The sequence below is a fragment of the Ilyonectria robusta genome (assembly GCF_021365365.1).
Source record: "Ilyonectria robusta strain PMI_751 chromosome Unknown BGZ61scaffold_16, whole genome shotgun sequence".
NCBI classification, from domain to species: Eukaryota; Fungi; Ascomycota; class Sordariomycetes; order Hypocreales; family Nectriaceae; genus Ilyonectria; species Ilyonectria robusta.
In genome coordinates, this window is record NW_025764450.1 from 913,379 (window position 1) to 933,760 (window position 20,382).

General features: G+C 51.1%; 7 protein-coding genes and 1 non-coding gene across 8 annotated transcripts; 7 read left to right on the top strand and 1 right to left on the bottom strand.

Annotated features, from left to right (window-relative positions):
* Positions 1 to 20: 20 nt before the first annotated feature.
* Positions 21 to 2,234, top strand: BGZ61DRAFT_357667 (copper amine oxidase; the record flags this gene model as incomplete). The annotated part of the gene is made up of 4 exons (XM_046240897.1): positions 21 to 210; positions 415 to 1,020; positions 1,069 to 1,253; positions 1,308 to 2,234. 4 exons carry the CDS (start codon positions 21 to 23, stop codon positions 2,232 to 2,234), a joined length of 1,908 nt encoding a protein of 635 aa, XP_046101664.1.
* A 631-nt stretch (positions 2,235 to 2,865) lies between these two features.
* On the bottom strand, positions 2,866 to 5,383 carry BGZ61DRAFT_535160 (uncharacterized protein; the record flags this gene model as incomplete). Its single annotated transcript, XM_046254237.1, has 7 exons — positions 2,866 to 3,310; positions 3,393 to 4,081; positions 4,145 to 4,443; positions 4,516 to 4,963; positions 5,031 to 5,138; positions 5,216 to 5,239; positions 5,315 to 5,383. The coding sequence occupies 7 exons, from the start codon at positions 5,381 to 5,383 to the stop codon at positions 2,866 to 2,868; spliced, it is 2,082 nt and encodes a 693-aa protein (XP_046101665.1).
* Positions 5,384 to 5,859: 476 nt separating this feature from the next.
* On the top strand, positions 5,860 to 7,496 carry BGZ61DRAFT_480770 (major facilitator superfamily domain-containing protein; the record flags this gene model as incomplete). Its single annotated transcript, XM_046249237.1, has 3 exons — positions 5,860 to 6,099; positions 6,233 to 6,694; positions 6,768 to 7,496. 3 exons carry the CDS (start codon positions 5,860 to 5,862, stop codon positions 7,494 to 7,496), a joined length of 1,431 nt encoding a protein of 476 aa, XP_046101666.1.
* Positions 7,497 to 8,513: 1,017 nt separating this feature from the next.
* BGZ61DRAFT_535162 (uncharacterized protein) lies at positions 8,514 to 9,469 on the top strand (the record flags this gene model as incomplete). Its single annotated transcript, XM_046254238.1, has 2 exons — positions 8,514 to 8,543; positions 8,594 to 9,469. The coding sequence occupies 2 exons, from the start codon at positions 8,514 to 8,516 to the stop codon at positions 9,467 to 9,469; spliced, it is 906 nt and encodes a 301-aa protein (XP_046101667.1).
* Positions 9,470 to 10,519: 1,050 nt separating this feature from the next.
* On the top strand, positions 10,520 to 12,682 carry BGZ61DRAFT_507865 (uncharacterized protein; the record flags this gene model as incomplete). The annotated part of the gene is made up of 3 exons (XM_046251929.1): positions 10,520 to 10,636; positions 10,751 to 11,548; positions 11,597 to 12,682. 3 exons carry the CDS (start codon positions 10,520 to 10,522, stop codon positions 12,680 to 12,682), a joined length of 2,001 nt encoding a protein of 666 aa, XP_046101668.1.
* A 533-nt stretch (positions 12,683 to 13,215) lies between these two features.
* Positions 13,216 to 15,000, top strand: BGZ61DRAFT_590471 (uncharacterized protein; the record flags this gene model as incomplete). The annotated part of the gene is made up of 3 exons (XM_046256633.1): positions 13,216 to 14,211; positions 14,267 to 14,530; positions 14,983 to 15,000. Exons 1-3 carry the CDS (start codon positions 13,282 to 13,284, stop codon positions 14,998 to 15,000), a joined length of 1,212 nt encoding a protein of 403 aa, XP_046101669.1. The 5' UTR covers positions 13,216 to 13,281.
* A 191-nt stretch (positions 15,001 to 15,191) lies between these two features.
* BGZ61DRAFT_t153 lies at positions 15,192 to 15,265 on the top strand. Its single transcript has one exon. It is a non-coding gene; the product is annotated as a tRNA-Val (tRNA).
* An 875-nt stretch (positions 15,266 to 16,140) lies between these two features.
* Positions 16,141 to 19,986, top strand: BGZ61DRAFT_456245 (uncharacterized protein). The gene has a single exon (XM_046246484.1). It carries the CDS (start codon positions 16,195 to 16,197, stop codon positions 19,948 to 19,950), a length of 3,756 nt encoding a protein of 1,251 aa, XP_046101670.1. The 5' UTR covers positions 16,141 to 16,194; the 3' UTR covers positions 19,951 to 19,986.
* Positions 19,987 to 20,382: the final 396 nt, after the last annotated feature.

Genomic DNA, 20,382 nt, shown 5'->3' on the forward strand with positions numbered 1-20,382 from the left:
AATCCAAGACACAAATCACCATGACACCTCAAGTTGAGCGCGTGCATCCCCTGCGTGCATTGAGCGAGAATGAAATCCTCAAGGCTTCCGCCATTGCCAAGCGAATCTTTCAAGAAAAGATCAATGACGCACAAAAGGAGATTCGGTTCAAGCACATTACACTCTCTGAGCCTCCCAAGTCCTTCCTGATGCCATATTTGGATGCTGAAAGTGATGGGGTCTCTGTATCTGAGCGATCCTTCGTGCCTAGATGCGCTCATGTTATTTATTCAGTGCCCGGTGAACCCGGGTTCACTGACAGCATCATCAGCCTGGACACGGAGAGCGAGGTGACCTCGGTGGTATCAAAAGAAGGAGATCATACCGGTTTCGACAGGTACGTTCATAAGTCTTCTTCATGAGTACAAGACTAAGTGCGCTCAAATAGGGACGAAGTCATCAAGTTCAACCACGTCATCTTATCCCACCCTGAGGTTTTGGCTGCCATCAGCAAGTTGGGATTACACCCTGACATGACCGTTCAATGCGACACTTGGCCGTTTGGAGCAGATAAAGACTGCAGCTCGAGTACTCCGCGTCTGGTCCAGGCTATGCTTTACGCTCGCGCCTCGCACAACCATCCGGAGAGTAATCAGTATTCGTTTCCTCTTCCGATTTCGCCTGTCATCGATTCGGCTGATTTCAGACTCATTCGTATCGATCCTCTTCCTACCGGCGGCATTGAAGATGGGGCAGCCTGTTTCACAGCACCAGACGCTCCTCTCGCCCATTGTGTTGAGAATGAATATCATCCAGATCTCTTGAATGTCAAGCTTCGTGACGATCTCAAACCATTGATAATTCAACAGCCCGAGGGGCCTAGCTACAAAGTCGAAGACGGGAATTGCGTATCTTGGCAGAAATGGAAACTCCGCGTCGGCTTCAACTGGCGCGAGGGTATGACCATTCATGATGTGAGATACGACGGGCGAAAACTGTTTTACCGACTCAGCATGAGTGAGATGACTGTGCCGTACGGCGGTAAGTATGGGAAAAGCCTTGCCGCGCAATCAGCTAACATTGTCATAGACCCGAGATTTCCCTACCATCGCAGACAGGCATTCGATCTTGGTGATGCTGGTGCGGGCCTGACAGCAAATAACTTGAGCCTTGGCTGCGACTGCTTGGGATCTATTACCTACTTCGATGCATTACTGACCGATTCGGCTGGAGAGCCCTACGCAGCTCCCAATGTCATTTGTCTACACGAGGAGGTACGGTGATACCCAAATATCGATGACACACTTGTTTACTAACCTTTGAGCTAGGACGGAGGCATTGGATGGAAGCATACCAATGCTAGGACGGACGTCGCTGCAGTCACGCGCGCTCGCATTCTCGTTCTCCAGAGTATCATCACGGTTGGGAATTATGAATATGCGTTTTCTTGGCACTTTTGGCAGAACGGGAATATCGAATTTGAGACCAGAGCAACTGGAATTCTTGCTACAAGTCTCATCGACGAAGGAAAGACAAGCCACTGGGGCAATGTTGTTTCTCCAGGCGTCTTGGCAGCTAACCACCAGCACCTTTTCTGCCTGCGCGTCGATCCCATGATTGATGGTCTCGAGAATACTGTCGTCCAAGAGGAGTCTATCCTATGTGCTGACGCCGAGGAGAACCCATATGGCAATGCATGGAAATTGAGCAAGACCTACGTGGAGAAGAGTGGTTTCATGGATGCTGCTCCCGAGAAGAACCGAGTCTTCAAGATCGTCAACGAGAAGAAGCTCAATCCGATTTCCAAAAACCCCGTCGGCTTCAAGATTGTGCCGCAGCCGGCACAGCTGCTCATAGCTCACAAGGATTCAGTTGTTCGCAAGCGCGCCCGCTTCGCAGAACACCATGCCTGGGTGACTAGATATCGGGATGGCGACCTCTGGGCTGGTGGCAAATGGACAAACCAAAGCATGATAGAAAAGAATGGTGTTGCCGACTACGCGGCGAGGAATGAGAATGTCCGCGGCGAGGATTTGGTCTTCTGGACTATTTACGGACTGACGCATAACCCTCGCGTCGAGGATTACCCTGTCATGCCGGTCGAGATCGTCACCGTTACACTCAAGCCGGCGGATTTCTTCGATCGCAATCCTGCTCTTGACGTTCCGCCTAGCACTCAAGCTGTTAACAAAAGTGTTTTGGTGGCCCCAGGCGGCCCTCCAAGGGCGGATGAACAAGTCGTCTGTTGTCGATAAAGGGCTTTTTCAAGCCCCCGCCCTCATAGTAGAACAAGATGAACAATTATTTGAGATTAAAACCAGTTTAGGAATGCAATATACAGTTCATGAACATCTCGTACGGTCACGGTCACGATCGATGGCCTCGACATACACCGTGTTAAAATAACCAGCCTTTACACCAATCGATCTTTCCCTGATGACTAAAGTAAGTGAGGAATGAGAACTTGCCGACTTAGCCTTGTAAAATCAACATCCCACTCACAGGTAAGTGGAAGCAGCAGCTTTGTGGAAAGCGATATGTGGCAAAAGTATTTAACCACGGTTTCGGCGTCGCGGCTCCCATTGTGGCGACGGAGAGGAAAGACATTGAATTGTTGAATTGCCTGATTTGAAGAAGGGCTGGAATATATAATTAAAATATGTTTCCAACAAGGGGTCAAAATGGCTACGTTTTAGCTGCCATAGGCAGTTGCAACGCGTTGGGTTTTACTCGCACTCGTACTTGTACAGTTTCTAACTTGCTTGGTAGTAATTTTGGGTAGACATTACGTGCGAAGAGCCAAATTTCGGAAATGTATGATTTGGGATGCATGACGTCTTACAGGTGTCCTCGCCATACCAGTCATCTCCAGTATAGTACTCCAGCTTATCTCAGTTGTGCTAGAAACTCAGACAAATCTTCTTCTGAGATGCCCATCATTTGCGTATTCCCTGGTATCCAACCCCGTAGTTGCGAAGCATGGTTTTCTGTGTGAGACATAAGGTCCTCGAGCGTAGTTAAAGAAGCAACGCAATGACTCCCGTCTACTTGGAGAGCCCCTCGCGCAATATCAAGGTACGCACCAAACCCATTCTCAACGGGAACCTCATGGTCCTGGGGGTTCTGAGCTTTGGCTTCGACGTATATGACTGCCACATTGTACAGAACCTGACAAAGATCGTGCAGCTTCTGGACAGCCTCTGACGTATCGCACATTGGCTTTAGCGATTCACTGAATTCGCCCAGTATGCGTATATCGTCAGGGTTAGAGGTCTCAATGACATTGCAAAAGATGACGATGAACGGCACAAATGGTGTGTAGATGATGGTCCTGTGGACACGACTCTGTTAGCCAATCCACTCAGACCCCAACATATCAAAAGGAAATTCGAGGTACGGTACACGGTACATACCATAACAAGTATGCCGTCTTCATATTAGAGCTCCACCCTGTCATTTGCATGCACTCCCGATGTGCCCCAAAGGCCATCCTGGCAGACTGAAGACACGCAACACTAAAACCTTGGTAGCCGCCTTCTGTTGGCGGAACGGCCCGGTGTATCAATGTCATGGTGGTCCAGTACCATACCTCATCGGCCTTTAAAACCATTGCGAGGAGGTTATTGGGGACGGATCCGAAGTCTGGCCCGGTTTCCATCGCATGTGCCTGCCTCAGCGGCACCGAGAACTCATCCCTGATTCGCCTCATCGCGGCACCAAGATTGTTCGCGCGCTCAAAGCGCTCCTGAATCGATTGACGGAGTGCTGCGGGGCTGTACAAGTCTTGGTAGGCCTTGCCAGCAATCTCTGAATGGCGTATCCATTGGCCGAGCAAGTCTTGCCAACCTTTTGGCACACTGGGCTTGTCGAGTCGTTTGGGCAAGGTAATTTCATGGTCATGTATGTTTGCGGACCGACCCAGGCGAAGCGCAAGGCCTTTGTCAAGCAAGTATGTGAGCCAGAAGAGAGATGTCTTCCGCTCAGTCGCACTGTCTCCGTTCAAGTCGAGGCGATGCCAGCCAAGCGTTTGACACATGCCGGCCGCGCCTGAGACTAGTTGCCATGCGAGTAATGGTTTCGACGCCTCAACGGCATAGGCACACTACCTCAAAGTTCTTTAGTCCCGTTCTCGAATTTCTGCCAGTCTAGGGAGAGGGTAGCTGACCCCTAGAAGAAGAGCTTCAATGTTCTCCGAGTTCGAGGGTAGGATAAAATCGAGGTTAGCTAACGCCGTCTCGAGGTTATCTCGGCACAGGCGGTAAAAGATTCGATACTCGTCGGCGGAATTCGTATCTACGGCTGCAAATGCCTTTTCCTGGAAGAGATAGCGTAAACCTGCGTTGGCAATTAGAAAGCTTGAAAGTGAGTAGTCTTCCATTGCAAAATAGATTTCCCGACAGCATTCGACGAGTCTCTCCTTGGGAATGAAGAAAGAGATGACCGTCAGAGAAATGGGTGATAGCTCTATAATTGATTCAGTTGATATTAGATGCATTCAGTGCAAATGCTAGCTTAGGACTTGAGGAATAATCCTACCGTTAATTTCGCGCAGTATTGAAAGGACCGACTGCACCGGGGGCATTGCTAGTCCTTTTAGGCCACCTTTCAGCGTCCCCTTTTTGTTTGGGAGCAGGACTTCGAACGACTGGCAGTTTTCCATTACCGTAATTTGCTTCAGCGATGATAACGCCGCCTTGACAGGTGGGTTCGAGTTGCAAATGGGTCTTCGCTCGACAGCACTTTCGACAAACTCGCTTGCGAAGATAGTTGCAGCTGCCATGGAGCTGTCGCCCTCAAAAGCTATCTCCGAGTCCCCTTGATTTGAGACGCTATTCGTACTTTCTGCCGTGTCGACCGGAGGCGTGAACGTCGTCATAGTCGACGGCTCAAGAGCCTCCTGGCCACTTCGGGCGCCCGGTGCCGAGGTGTCGCTCCGCAGGAGCTGCTCTATGCGTTCAAGGCGTGACTCGATACGGTCTATCTTCTGCTCACTGTGTTCAAACTTGGATAAGCATGCATCGAAGCGACGAACAAATGATGGAAGCTCTTACTATTGTGAGGATATCAGAACTCTTTGCTTCGATTCTCTTCCCCTTTGGCTTGCCCCGATCGAGCTGCAGCTCTTTTGGACAGCTTGGCAGTTGGAACATGGGTACAGCCTGTCGCAGCGGATCTCGGTTGTTGGATCAGGATTAGTTGCTAGTTTGAGACTGGTTCACGGCAAGAATGAACTCACTTTCCGAAGACGACATCGATCACACTATGTCAACAATTCCAAGTTAGAAAATCATCGACAGAAAATGGTCCCAGTCTAAGGGAAATGGACAAGTCATACAACTCGACCAATGGCCGTTTCTGGCATCTGTTCATTGGTTCTCACATCTCCGTCTGTAGGCGGGGCCATGGTCAATAATCGACAGATTCCCACCCTAGAAAAATCCGAGTAAGGGGGTATGATGCATTGTGAGGGTTGAATTGTTGTCCTGCTTTGAGGAAATGGACGGGCCGAATTCCGCGCGTCTCGCGTCCGCGCAACCCGCTCAGCTCGCCCGCGGACGCCGAAGCCGAGCCTCCTTTCTCACCGGGGAATAGCGCGAGATAAGAAGAGTACGACAACGGTGTTAGTGGCTATAGCTCAACTCCATACGTCATGTCGGTTTCATAATTCAATTGGGAGGCCAACTGCCGGAGGATATACCGGTAGACTACGTTGACCAGCCTGTAGCCATACAATATATATCGATTGTGCTCCTACGTTAAGCGCATCTCTCTGCCTAACCGCTCATCCGAGAGTCTAGTACCGTCTCATCCCAGGTGTCTAATATTATCTACCTGGCAAAACACACACCCCGCCGTGATATCCTGCAAACACGCCCAAACATGACTCAGGACGCCCCCCAGCATGCCGAACTCCAAGTTGGTGCAGTCAGTACGGACGCTACTACAGACATGACCAAAAGCGCCACCTCCAAGAGCTATGTGACATTCACCCCGCGTCTCGGGCAAGACTCGGGCGCGTCTATCGACCAAGGCAGTGTCCAAGAGCAGTATAGGACATATAAGATGCGTTGGCTCGGGCTTGGGGTATTGACACTGCTAAACATGATGGTTAGCTGGGCGGTATGTTTCTTCTTGCGAGCATGGTGAGCAACATCATCTCTAGGGGCGTGGAGTACCTTCACCGGCCGGAATTTGATATTTTTCCAAATAAACTTGACTATGGGTCATGACTGACCGCTGGTTACACCTCTAGTGGCTCACATTTTCACCCGTCGTCTCAGATGCAGCTGAATTCTATCGCGTTGACGAATCTACCATAAACTGGCTAAGCAGCATCTTTGTCTTCGCCAACTTTGCCATGACATTTGTTACGATACGCTTACTGGATTGGGGGCTACGTCCGACCATCATCACCGGCAGCAGCTTGCTCATAATCGGCAACTGGATTCGATATGCCGGATCCTCCTCCTCAACCAGCAACAAAGTCGCTGTCGTCGCCGTCGGCCAGGCTCTACTCGGTATGGCGCAATCGCTCGTTCTGAGCGCTCCGACGCGATTTTCAGAAACCTGGTTCACAACCTCGGGGCGAGTAACAGCTACGGCGGTTATGAGCTTGGCTAATCCGATGGGAGCAGCAGTTGGCCAAGTTGTTAATCCCTTCTGGGTGAGCAAGTCCGCCGACGTTGCTTCCATGGTCTTATATGTGTCCATTATTGTGCGTTAACCCTCGTCTTCGCATCTTACGTGTCTCGTCAATTATTCAACCTCAAAGGATCTAACTATTTCAGTCGTCAGCAGTCGCACTCCCCGGCTTCTTCATACCAGAGGCGCCCCCCACTCCTCCAGCTCCATCTGGTGTCACAATGCGACTCCCAATTCTAGAGTCTTTGCGCAGATTGATCACCTCGCTCGAGTTCTTCCTCATCATTATCCCTTTCTGGGTCTTCACTGGCTTCTTCGTCGCCACAACCACTCTCATCAACCAGATCGTCAAGCCGTATGGCTTTTCTGACACCGAGGCCGGCATCGGCGGGGGTTTGCTTATCGTTTTAGGGTTGATAGCCTCTGGTATTGTGGCACCCATCGTCGACCGAAACAAGAAGTATCTGCTCGTAGTCAAATGTGGCGTGGTTCTTGGAGCGCTTTGCTACTTGGCCTTGATATGGGTGCCAACGTCTAGAGAGGTCGGTGCATTATACGCTCTTCTTGGTGTCTTGGGTGTTGCATCACTTGCCATTGTCCCCGTCGTCCTCGAGGTTCTGACGGAGCTTTCCTATCCCGTCGGTCCCGAGATCACAAGCACTATTGCCTGGGCCGTTGGACAGCTACTTGGTGGCTGCTTCATCCTACTTGGCAACGCGATGAAAGCAGGACAGGACGCCCATATACCTCGGAATCTGACAAACTTCGTCATCTTCCAGGCTGTTTTTGCGTTGGCATTGGTGCCCCTGCCTTTGTCACTAGGATTGTTTGGGCGGGCTGACAAAGTTCTCCTCAAGCGTACGCGAATAGATTAGACCTCAATAAGTTAGCAGGACCTGAAAGTTGAGCAATTATGTATACTGACATGCTTGTCGAGGTCTACCTTTTAACTAAAAACGGAGAGCGAAGCAAATCGCTTCACGTAAAAATGCTCTACCTTGCGAGGTGAAACGGGGGGTGATTGTGTTGGTATATGAAGGCCTTTCACATGTTTTAGTTGGCAGGTGCAGAAAAGGATTTTTCTCATCCCTAGCGGGAGAGTTCCGTTAGAGGAGGTTAGGATTAACTGCCAGCTTGTGACTGATACTCTCCTATCCTGACCCTTAAGGTACGGTCGAGTGCACTCCCTGCGTGGCTAGCGAAGTGCGGTGGTGCTCGTGTTGTAATCATCGATAATGCTGTCGTCCTAAGACAGACTCATATCCTCTTTCGACCGCACCGTAGTATATCTAGGGCTCAAGAGGTAGTAAACCAAGATATACACGCCTTCTTGACCAGATCACGATTATGCTCGAGATTCTGCCTGACGCTTGATAGACCGATAAATGAAGCTAATTTACGGGAGGGCATCAATTTGCTAGAGGTTGTTGGCTACCGGTGGACCCACGCGATCTGATAGTTATGCGCCTCGGCCTTGCTACTTAACGCTCGGAATTAAGGACTTTAACTCCATGGGTGCCGAGAATGGGAAGCAGAAACTCGCGTCCGATGTAGAGCTTTCCTCCGTACCTTCTTAAAGTTTGACCTAATCAAATCAACCTCCTCGCCGAGTACTGCCCGCCGGCCGCAACAATACGGCCAGACATGTTAAACCCAATTTCGAACATTCGGTCCTCGCGTTTACAAGACAGTCCGGAGCTATGCATTATCTCCATCCGACGGTATTGTTCTCTCAGGGTCGGGTAGTGCCTATAACGGCAAGCTATAGGAAAGAATATCCATCCATTACCAAATATAAATTGATGCCGCTCCTTTCTCATAAGCGGACAAATCAACCAGCCTCCCCTCTCTCCATACAATACCATCCAGACATTAGTATTCACACATCCCTCATGGCTACTCCTTCTGTTGCCATTGCCGGGGTAGGTTTTCTGTTCCTTTGCTTCATCCATACTATGCTAATATGGCGTAGGCCACCGGCAATCTTGGCCCTGCCATCCTTGATGCGCTTGTCAAAGCGCAGCCACCAATGCGAGTCACCGTTTTGACTCGTGAAAGGTCCAGTGTCCCTCAGAACGTGCTTGAGGCTCCGAATGTCGTCGTCAAGGTAGTCGACTACTCTTCAGCATCGTCAATTGCATCCGCACTTACGGCAATCACGCATTGTATATCGACTCTTCCGTCTCATGCACTTGGCATACAAAAAAGCCTCATTGACGGATGTGTCGCTGGTGGCGTGGGCCATTTCATACCCTCGGAGTTCGGAGCGAACTTCCTCGATCCAGTGTTGAGAACCATACCAACCTTTGGGCCTAAGGCAGAGGTGGATGAGTATGTCGAACAGCTCCGCTTGAGTGGGAAGATCGAGTACACTTTGATTCGAGTCGGTGCATTCTTGGACTGGGGCTTGAATGGATGGCTAATCGACCCAAGAAATAAGAAGGCAGAGCTCTGGGACGGGGGTGATGCAGTGATGAGTCTGACCACTTTGTCGACAATCGCAAAGGTTGTGATCCAGGTCGTCCGAGGCCAGACAGTTGGCAAGAATATCATACAGATTAGTGACACCAATTTGTCACAGAAGCAACTGTTGAAGCTCTGTCAGGAGGTAGTAGGTGCTGACGGTTGGCAAATCACGACTTTGGACGTGGAGTCCAGAGTCCAGCTGGCGACGGACAGGCTCTACAAGGGAGAGGCGGAGTTGGACGATTATGTTGCCTTTATTAAGAAGGCCCTCACACGTCCGGGGAATGCAGCACATTGGGACAAGGATGACAACGACCTTTTGGGCATCCAGACCTTGACCGATGCCGAATTGAAGGATATCATTGAGGGGATTATCAGCTAGATTAGAGCATAGTAAGGAATACTGTACTGTGGCTTATTCAATGCAATTTCTTTATGGAACTACGAGACAACGACATGGCATTGCGCTCGGAAGTGAGTGGTGAGAAACACGGTGCATGGTATACACGCATGCGTTGACACACCAAGATGAAATGCACGCAACGTAAATACACAATACTTTACCGGAAATGCACTATACATCCACAACATGTCTCAGCACTGCGGGCCAACACATTAACGCCAGAAGCAAAAAATGCAACGAGGCAACCAAAACACCGTGGTGCATCATGCAGCTCTGCGGGGCCTTGCTGCCTGGGAAGAAACATTGGCTTACAGCGGGGGCCATAAGAGTCATTCATCGTGCAGATATTCACGATGCACCAACAGCTCAAAACCGGCCAATACATGATGCCTGGGTTGCTTGGGCGCCCATGCCTTGTGGCTTGACTGTTTCTCCGGCTTTGTGTGACGTTCCTGACATGCATACAGACATATAAGGAACTGGGCGCCTGGCCTGTGTGATTTCCATCTTCATTACCAAGAGGTTATGGTGCCCTAATACCAAGAGGTTAGGGTGCCCTAATACACATACCCGGAGGGGGGACTAGAAGCTCAACAGTAAAAAGAAAAACCCAACAATAACAATACAGATCATATACCCAGTCCATTCAAAGATCAACAGTACACTCAGACAGACTAAGGTTTCTAGTGCAACTGGTTACCTTTCCCAATACCTCAATGAGCTTCAGGTAACAACTGCGTCTTGAAAAAGCTAGATCTGCTGGAAAAGCTAGATCTTGGAAAAGGCAAAATCCTGATGGATATAACAGCTCTGCAGGCCTCGCCATCTTTATTACTATTTCACAGTTCAGACTGTTCTAGTCCATTAGCTTCCATCAAATCAATTCCGTCCATCAGCCGTCGAGAACACACCTCCACGCCGCTCTCACGTACCCATCATCCCAATGGCCAGAAGCAGATCTACATGTTCGTTCTACCAATCCCCTCCTTAGATAACCAATGGTAATCACGCTTGGCCTCGCACACTTCCATGCTAAACATACTTACAGCCCGCAGCTCTCGTGCGGACAACAGAGGCTACGGGACAAACTCGGATTCCGATGACGGTCAAATCATACTCGTGGGCTCAGACGAGGAGTTCACCCAGGTGCTCCAAGGTGTCGACATCAAGCCACTGGCCATGAACAGCACCGGTGCCGATGAGGCCTCTAAGCTGGGATACTCTTCGTCGACCCTCATCAGCAACTGGTATAAGCACCAGTGCGGGTTCAATTCCTGCCAAATCCGTTGGAGCGAATTCGACAATGTCGACGATGAAGAGTCGGCTTTGGCCAAGCGATGCGCCTCCATCCCAATCATCCATCGGCACGCCTTGGTAAAAAATCGCTGGGTCACTGATTCCATCATTGTGCACGATCCTGCCATGCGGGACGTTCTTAGCGCAGTGCTTGCCAAGTATCAAGATCTCGACCTAGAGCTCCAGGACTGGACCTTTGAGCCTCCATTTATGCCCTTGGTTCATCGTTGGCAGACTTTCAAGGATTACCACGGCACGGCGACCCCAGGACCCATGAAGAACGCGTCCTCAGCATTGTTGGCGTTCCTGACACCCATCCTGGCTTCCTCTGTCCTCTCGCTCGCCCAGACTAAGAAGACCGGCCAGATCAGTTTCAACAACATTTGGCAGATCTTCTCCCCAAGTTCCATCGTCGTCACCAAGTTTTACGGCATAGACACCATCTGCAGGGTAGTCAAATACAAGAAGCGACGTGCGGACCCCGGCGCTCCCCAGCGGTGGGCTATCGACATGGAATACGTGGACTGGAACGGCGAGACGTGTGGTTGGGCGACGACCACTCTCACCATATGGGAGTTTGAGGGCTTCAGGCGAGTCACCGGGCTCCCCGTCTACCCACTCTCGTTCTCCAATGACGCTGCCAAGATCAAGGCCGAGATGATTGAGAGAGGACGCAAGTTTGAGAGCATTCGTGGCTACCATTTGATGGCGGCGAATGGAACCAAGATCTTGCTCGAGGGGGAGGAGTCTCAGCAGCGACCAGTAAGTGGTCTTCACCATGCTAAATCTACTCGTCTAACGCACTTCTAGGTGGCTGGAAAAGTATGCGTCGACGCATATGCATACTACCACATCTGCAACATGGTCAAGCCGAAGCTGCGACCCCTCAGCAACAAAGTCGACGATGATTCAGATGAGCCCCAGACTAGAGAAAACGACGCATGTATGACCTGGGCGGGGTACCAATCCAGGTTCACCGTCACATCCGTCGAAACTGTCACAGCTGCGAAGGGTCCAGCGGAACGGACAGAGGATCTGACGCCGCTGACCGAAGAGGAGATGCTCATGACTACACCCTGGGTCAAGGGATTCGACCTCAAATCGAAGGAATTCTGCGAGCTGCACATCGCGGACTTGAAGGAGATGATGTGGAACGATGAGGCATTCGAGAAGCTTGTCCTTCCTGGTGGAGAGAAGGAGCTTGCTTGGGCGTTTGTCGAGAACAAGAGCCCGTCTACGTCGGACTTTGATGACTTCATCCCCGACAAGGGCCGCGGGCTGATTATTCTGATGTTTGGGCCGCCTGGAGTTGGCAAGACGTTCACGGCCGAGGCTGTGGCGGAGAGATCGCGAGTGCCGTTGTACTCTATGGGTGCGGGCGACCTGGGCATCCAGCCGGCCGAGGTAGAAGCTGCTCTTGAACGCGCCCTGGAGCTTTGTCGAATGTGGAACGCCATGCTCCTCCTCGACGAAGCCGATGTATTTCTCGGCGAGCGTACCAGCGAGTCCCTAGCGCGTAACGAGCTGGTATCCATCTTCCTCACCAAACTAGAGTACTACCAGGGCATTCTCTTCCTCACCACCAACCGCATCTCCAGTATCGACCACGCCTTCCAGTCACGCGTGGACCTCTTCCTCCCGTACCACAACCTCACCAGTGCGGCGCGTCGCCAGGTGTGGGAGAATTTTATTGAGCGCGCGGGACGGCACAAGTTTGACGTGTCGGATGCGTCGCTGGAGAAGCTGGCCGAGTTGAAGCTGAATGGGCGCGAGATCAAGAATCTGATCAAGTCGGCGCAGTTGCTCTCGCTGAAGGACGGTGGCAAGGTTCCGATCGAGAGGCTGTTGTTGCTTGCTGATAAGCGGATGCAGGCGCTGAAGTGTCTTGAGGTCTGAGTAGGTAGTCAGTATACGCTGGTGCGGATCAGCTTCACCTGTCCTTTTTATCAGTAATTCAAGCCATCTATCTCAATTTTTTGACCTTTCGAGCGTAGAGAGGATGGTGGGAATTGTGAGTTATGTTAGATTATGGACCCAATTAACCCTGGCTATAGTAATATCTGGTATATGCTATACTTTTAGCTCAGCGGTTAATTGAACAAGTTACTATTCTCGCTATTTCCCAAGTGATGCATTGTACACCGTCATGGAGACATGTTTCGATGTGATTGATGTCATCTCAGAGGCAGCGGAAACCGGAGCTAGCATGTGGCTGAGAGCTCCCCGCAGATGATCAAGTATGACGATCACTCCTCCTCCAAGCCCGAATAGGAAGCACTGTGGCGTAGCATCTCAAGTCTTGATTCTCAATTGTCTGCAGATGTGGCGGTACAATGACCTCATCAGCGTCATAGGATTGCGTTGACAAGGAGCATAGCTTTCTACGGTGATCCTCCGTCTCTACCGGTTATCCTCTCCACCTGTGAAACCGTCAATTGCTCCAACTTCGCCAGTGACGATATTCCATTGTCCTTCAGGACTCCCACACTACGCCCATGTCGCTACCAGACCACCCGAGTAAGGACGAGGAGAAGCGCTCCAAATGGAAGATATTCGGCTCCCACAAGGACAAGCGCAAAAGCGGAGAAGCGCCAGTGCCCGAGAGCTCGTCTTTGGATTCTACGTACGGAACAAACGAGCCGAACAACTCGTTGAAGACGGAGGCCGACAGCAGCACGTCGACGTCCAAGAGTCCCAATGTATTTGACAAGGAACGCAGCAGCGACACAGAGAACCAGTCCAGGTCGGATGATCCTCTGTCGCACACGAGTCCTCCCATCAAGCAGGAGACTGTCACAAATCCCAATACGGGCCAAACCATTACAACCACGACGACGACTACTACGACTACGACAACCGTCACCAATTCCAATGGCACGACAGCGACCGTTGAAGAGCCGCGACAGCCCGCCGAGCTACCGACGACGAGCAATCAGAAAGATACAATCACGCCTCCACCTGCTACTCCGCCCAATGAGTCAATGGGAGATGACCAGCTACCTGTATCTCCGACAGACCAGACCACAGACACTCATTATCCACCGGTTCGTCGACAGAGTGTAGAAACTCCGGGAAATCGAATCATCCCTCCGCGCGATCCAAACTCCCTACCGAGTCCAGTCAATCCAGTGACGAATTCCAATGTTCCTGCGATTCCTGAACGCAACGCCAATCGGAATTCCCTCGATGGTTCCATGGTCCATCCCCTCGCACGACAGCCCAGGGCGGTTGACACGAATCACGATACGTCTACAGCGAACATTTCGCAACCATCAAACGTACCAGCACAGACAACTGCGACAGGTTTTCCGCAAAATCACACCTACGTTAACCCTCCGAAGCAGCAGCAGAAGACGCAGCCTAGTGGCGGCCTGAGACAGCAATCCACGATTCATAATTTGAAGCAGGCCGCAGCTGGCATCCATGTGAGTTCCCGCAACAACGTAAGAAAGACCCTCGATACTAATTTCTCTTACTCAGGGCGCTGGTGAGACTCTTCGTGGAACTCTCAACTCGACCGTCGACCGACGTTTTGGCAATCAACAAGCCATGGAAAAGAACCAACGAACCATCGACGCGGGCCGATACGAGATTGAAAACCAACGGTTTTACCATCCGGACGAACACCCTCCTCAAAAACAACCGGAACAACAACAACCAAACCCCTGGCACCAAGGCGGTGGACCACTAACGCCTCCGTTGTATCAAGTTCCATTCGACGATACCTCAGGATCGAGCTGGAGCGTAAGTGGTGGTGCAAATACAAACGAGAGAGGGAGACAGTCAAGTCGCAGCAAACTAGGAAATTTCCTCAGCAAGGCGACAGGACGACCTATCAATCTCGGTGGTGCGGATGGTGAAGCGGAACCCACGCCGGTCCCACAGAGAGCAAAGCTGCAGAAGCGGAGTAGCTCGAGACTGAGTGGATCGAGATTGAGTGTCGTTGGAGAGTGAGTCGTCCTTTATTGATTCGTAAACACTTGAAATTTAACTGGGCGAATAACAGGGAATCAATACATTCTAATAACTCCTATCGAGCATGAAGGATTCAAGGCACAAGGTAATGTTTCAATTGGGACAAATCATATCTGGCCGCACGAAGGGATCATTAGAAGCATGAGTACGGCGGACGGACAAGCCCAGCAATGTTGCTCGGTTCGATCTATGTCCAAATTATGGCTAATGAAATATCGAAGGGCTGGTTCGGAGAATAGGCAAGTTTTGTGGTACTGTATTTAAAGGCTATTTGTATATCCGCCTAACTTACACAATACCTTGATCATTCCTCCGACTTGAACGTCTACATTCAGTTGAGGCTGCTGGGAATCGCACGCAACTGCTCTTAAGCTGATTATTTTCTGCCGCATTCCACAATCACCAGTGATTACTCGCTGAGAGATCAGTTGGTTCCGTGGTCTAGCTGGTTATGGCATCTCGTTAACACCGAGAAGGTCCCCGGTTCGAGCCCGGGCGGAATCACTTTTTTGCCAATAATCCTGTTTTTTTTACCATCAGTGCGCTCCAGTTGTCCAATTGAAGTGTAAACCGACGGATCAATTGGCATTGCGACAGGCTGAAGCTGAAATTTTATCCTCGGCACGTCTGACGAGTTAGTCTGATAACTAGCGCCATCTTGTTCTTGCTTATGTCTCCTAGCGCCGATCTGGACAAGGCACGCAGAGATCAATATCGCCTCGTATTGGGTAAATCGGTATTTTTACTATCATGGCCTCAAAACTAGATGCCCTTTGATTTTTGCCATCCCTTTTTCTCGCCCGCTTTGACAGCAGTCTTGAACCCAGCGGTGCAATTAATTCCGCAGTCGATTATTGGGCTAAGACTCCTGACAGGACTCTAAACCATATATCACATCTCCTTCCTAAAATTTCCTACACTTGAGGAGAAGCTAGAAATCCACTCAAGGCTCTTTTATACGGGTTTTACTGCCCTGGAATATTATCAAACAATTATTCGGGACGGATATGGCACTACGCTAAGATCTCCAGTCACTTTCCACCCAAGTTTATAAGCAACGCGGATGTGAGCAGAGTAACCTTACACCAGTAACTTGGAGTCTCAATTTTTGCAACACCTGGATATATGGCTCTAGGCAGGCTTATTTTAGTTCAGAATTGCTTTTCTAGAACGTCGCGTGATGTTGTTTGTGTTGGAATCGAAAAATAAAACCTCCGCTACCCTGTACCAACCGCATCAATATCCATAATCTAGCCTAGTCCGAATTGGCAGGCCCGTAGACAATCAGGTTTAATCGACCCACGGACTGATCCCTGTAGTCGTCAACGTCATCAGCCCTCCCTCACATGGGTAAAGGGCTGCTGCTTTGCCTTTGACACAATCAAACGCCTCACCACGCTTCTCTCGCCACCAAAGCGGCGGGAGAATGGACTATGGAGTCTCTGATTGCGGGCGTTTTGAGTACGATTAACATCACAGACGTTCTCGATGCAGATTCTCGTCCCACCTTTATTGTTGATCTCGACCCTGATGAGGAATTGCCGCAAGGTCTCAAAGCCATTCGCCCAGTCTTTTGCAATGTTGCTCTCCGACTGCACGAGCGTTTGCTTGACGCTGTTTGTGGCAACGAAGGGACAGATCCAATAGACGACGAGGCGGATTCCGTTCCGTACGGGGCTTTCCAGAGCTGGGCCACAGGAATAACTACGCAGGACGACTCAAAGGACATATTCCCCCTCTCGTGTTTGTACAAGGATCTTCTCTGGACCGGCTCCACCGTCTCTAAAAGATGGAGGCTGATCAGCGGCAATCGAGCGTGGAGGGCTGATATCCCTCGTCACAATCTGTCGCCCAGCGCACTCCACGAAGCGACAAGGGAACCTCGCAAGTCCCGCCGTCGCAAGTCGAATAGTGCAGAGCCGGGGCAGACGAGGGTTGGTACAATTGCCGAGTCAAATTTGGCCGAACCGATTGTCGAGGGGAGCAGCGCAACTGGCACAACACTGGCTGTGTCCTACAGGCAGCCCCCATCAACCAGGACAACATGGGGTCGGCAGATATCCAAGACAAGTTCTTCAGATATTGGGCGAAGCTCGTCGAGCGGATCAGTTGTCCTTGGAAGACCTGAAAAGGCTGTTGTTGACTGGACCGTCACCAGGCCCAGAGGAATACTATCACCTCACATCGAGATTGCTCGGAGTGTTGACTGGGCATCAACTCCGCTGGGTCCGATGGAGAAATGGACGCCAGAACTACGCCAGGTCGCAAACCTCTGCATGAACAATCCTCACCCGGCCAGCATCTTCTGGGGCAGCGAGCTGACGATGCTCTACAACGAGGCCTACGCTCGTGACATTGCTGGCAACAAACACCCGACCATGATGGGAACGGGGGCTTCAGGCCCATGGGCGGAACTTTGGGACGGACTTGGGCCGACGTTTGCTGAAGTAGCTCGCACGGGAGTCTCCTTTCAGATACAGCACGACAACATTTCCTTCTTCAGGCGCGGGTTCCTGGAAGAAGTGACCGTCACCTGGTCATTGACTCCTCTATACGGCGGGACTGAGCATATTGTTGGCTTCTACAACGCACCGTTTGAGACGACTGAAATGGTGCTGAGCCAGCGACGCATGAAGACCATCAACAAGCTCGGCGATTCGCTCACCAAGGCGACTACGGTTGCGAGCTTTTGGCAACTGGTCCTGCAAGGCCTGGAGGAAAACCACCGCGATGTTCCCTTCGCCCTCCTCTACTCGGTGGGAGATGCAGAAGATGGGGATCTCTCATCGACTTCCTCCCGGAGTTCAATCTCCAACAAGTCATGCCGTCTCGAGGGAACCCTGGGTGTGCCCGAAGGCCATGCCGCTGCTCCGACACAAATCGATCTGAAGCGAAGCTACGAAGGCTTTGTGCCGTCATTCCGAGAAGCCATGCGGACCCGAGAGCCCACCCTTCTGCATGCGAGAGACGGCACATTGCCCCAGGAGTTGCTCGATGGCATCAACTGGCGGGGATTCGGAGATCCTTGTCGCGAAGCCGTTATTTTCCCAGTTCGACCGACCAACGGAGATGCGGTCCTGGCGTTTCTTGTGCTGGGAGTCAATCCCCGCAGGCAATACGACGAGCAAGACAAGTCTTTTGCCACTCTCGTCAACCGCCAGCTAGCGACATCGTTGGCATCCACCATCCTCTTTGAAGAAGAGACTCGACGGAGTAGAGATGCTGTAGAAGCAGCGGCTTTGGAAAACGAAGAGTTGACTCAGAAATTGAACTTGCAGGCAAGTCGTCTGCGGCGAATGACGGAGCTGTCGCCGTTGGGCATGTTTCTCATCAATCCCGAGGGTGTCCTGCGCGAGGCCAACGACCGCTTTTACGAAATGACGGGCCACACGAGGGACACGCAGTCCGAAATGTCCTGGGTCGACTTTATCTCGGAAACCAGTGCGAAAACAATGGAAGACGGCTGGCAGCGCTTGACAACAGAACTTCTCCCGTGGTCGGGCGAGCTGCGACTCAAGAAGGGAGCCGAAAGCCATTTCAACTCACACGACGAGTCCATTGACGCGTGGGTTTTATTCACGGCACATGTTGAACTTTCGACGACGGGCGCCGTGAGATCTGTCATGGGCTCCATCACGGATATCTCACACTTGAAGTGGGCTCAAGGGTTGCAAAAGCGGCAACTGCTCGAAGCCGAAGAGACACGACGCCAGCAAAACGAGTTCATCGACATCACCTCGCACGAGATGAGGAACCCCCTCAGCGCAATCTTGCAGTGCGCAGATGACATCTCGTTGTCGCTGGGGCCTTGTAGCAGCAGCGGCGCATCTCCCTCACAAGCGGTCATCGAAGCTTGTGTGGATGCTGCGCAGACGATTGTGCTCTGCGTCCAGCACCAAAAGTCCATCGTGGACGACATTCTGACCATCTCAAAACTCGACTCCAACCTACTCCTAATTACCCCGGTGGCCTGTCAGCCCGAGGTCATACTGCAGCGCGTCCTGAAGATGTTCGAGTCCGAGGTACAAGCCAGGGATATCAAACTGACGCTTGAAATAGACCCAGAATTCGAGCAAATGGGGGTGGATTGGGTGAACATGGACCCCAGCCGGGTTCTACAGATCCTCATCAACCTCATGACGAATGCAATCAAGTTCACAGCTTCGTCAGATACGCGTAATATCACCGTCCTGGTAGGCGCATCTGGGGAACCCCCCGATGGCACGATAATTCCAGGGTTTCAATATATCCCTACCAAGTCAGGCACGAGCAATGTTATTGCTTCAGAAGACTGGGGATCTGGAGAAGTTCTATATATGCGCTTCAGTGTTAAAGATACTGGGTGTGGTTTATCAGAGGAAGAAAGGCAGCTCCTGTTCCAACGTTTCAAACAAGCTTCTCCGCGAACCCACGCCAAGTACGGAGGCAGTGGCCTCGGCCTCTTCATTTCTAAGCGCCTGGCGGAACTGCACGGCGGCAAAATTGGCGTGGCATCTGTCGCTGGCCAAGGGAGTCACTTTGGTTTCTATGTCCAGGCTCGGCGGTCAAGTGAACCAATGCAGGAGGGTCCTTCTCAGTTACTACTGATTGAGGTCCCTCCAGCTGTACCGGCTCCTGCAACCAAAGCGGCCAGTCTGCGGCCGCCAATTTCTCGGGCACCAACTGAAGAACAACCGGTTTTTGAGACAAAAGCAAGCCGAGGATTCAATCCTCGCGACTTGATCGTCCACGTGGTGGAAGACAACCTCATCAACCAGAAAGTCTTGGTCAACCAACTCAAAAAGGCCGGATGCTCCGTCAGCGCTACCAACGACGGCATCGAAGCACTGGAATTTCTCAAGCAGACGCATTTCTGCCAGAAGAATGGCTCTGGCTTATCTGTAATTCTGATGGATCTTGAGATGCCCAACATGGACGGCTTGACGTGTGTCCGTGAGATAAGGAAGATGCAGAGCTCTGGCGCCATTTTAAAGCATGTTCCCGTCATTGCTGCGACAGCTAATGTGAGGGATGAGCAGGTTCAGACTGCTTTGCAAAGTGGGATGGATGATGTATTGTCAAAGCCATTTCGACTAGATGATGTGTTGCGAAAGATAGAGACGTTATTAGAGACGCTATTAGAACCAGTGGAACCACTGGAGAGTCCTAGAGAGGAACAGGTAGATAAATTAGCTAGACATCCCTTATAATACATATTTTTTCGGGGGCGAATTTGTGTGGAGACGGTTCGCGGAGTATTAGGACTCATATCTGTCAGATTTTTGCTGTCAGGCTAAAAGCATAGTACATTGCATATCTGGGTCTATACTGCACTCTGGCAATATCGGATGATTTATCTAGCAGAAAGCACCAATCACATTCGAGAGATTTTCCTCACACGCAAACCCTAAGTGGGCTCAGGATTTCCCAGCTACTGTTAGGAGCGCGAGTTGTTGAACGCCTTGTCAGAATCTACGGAGCCCCCGGCGCTTAAAGGAACACGACGATAGAATGATAAAACTTAACTTATCTATCGTTGATCTTATTCCTTTATAGTCCATGTCCCGATTGGTCATGTTCAATTCCCGGAGACCCTACTGTCAATCGTCTCTTTCATTGGCGGACCCCTTGACGATTTGCGG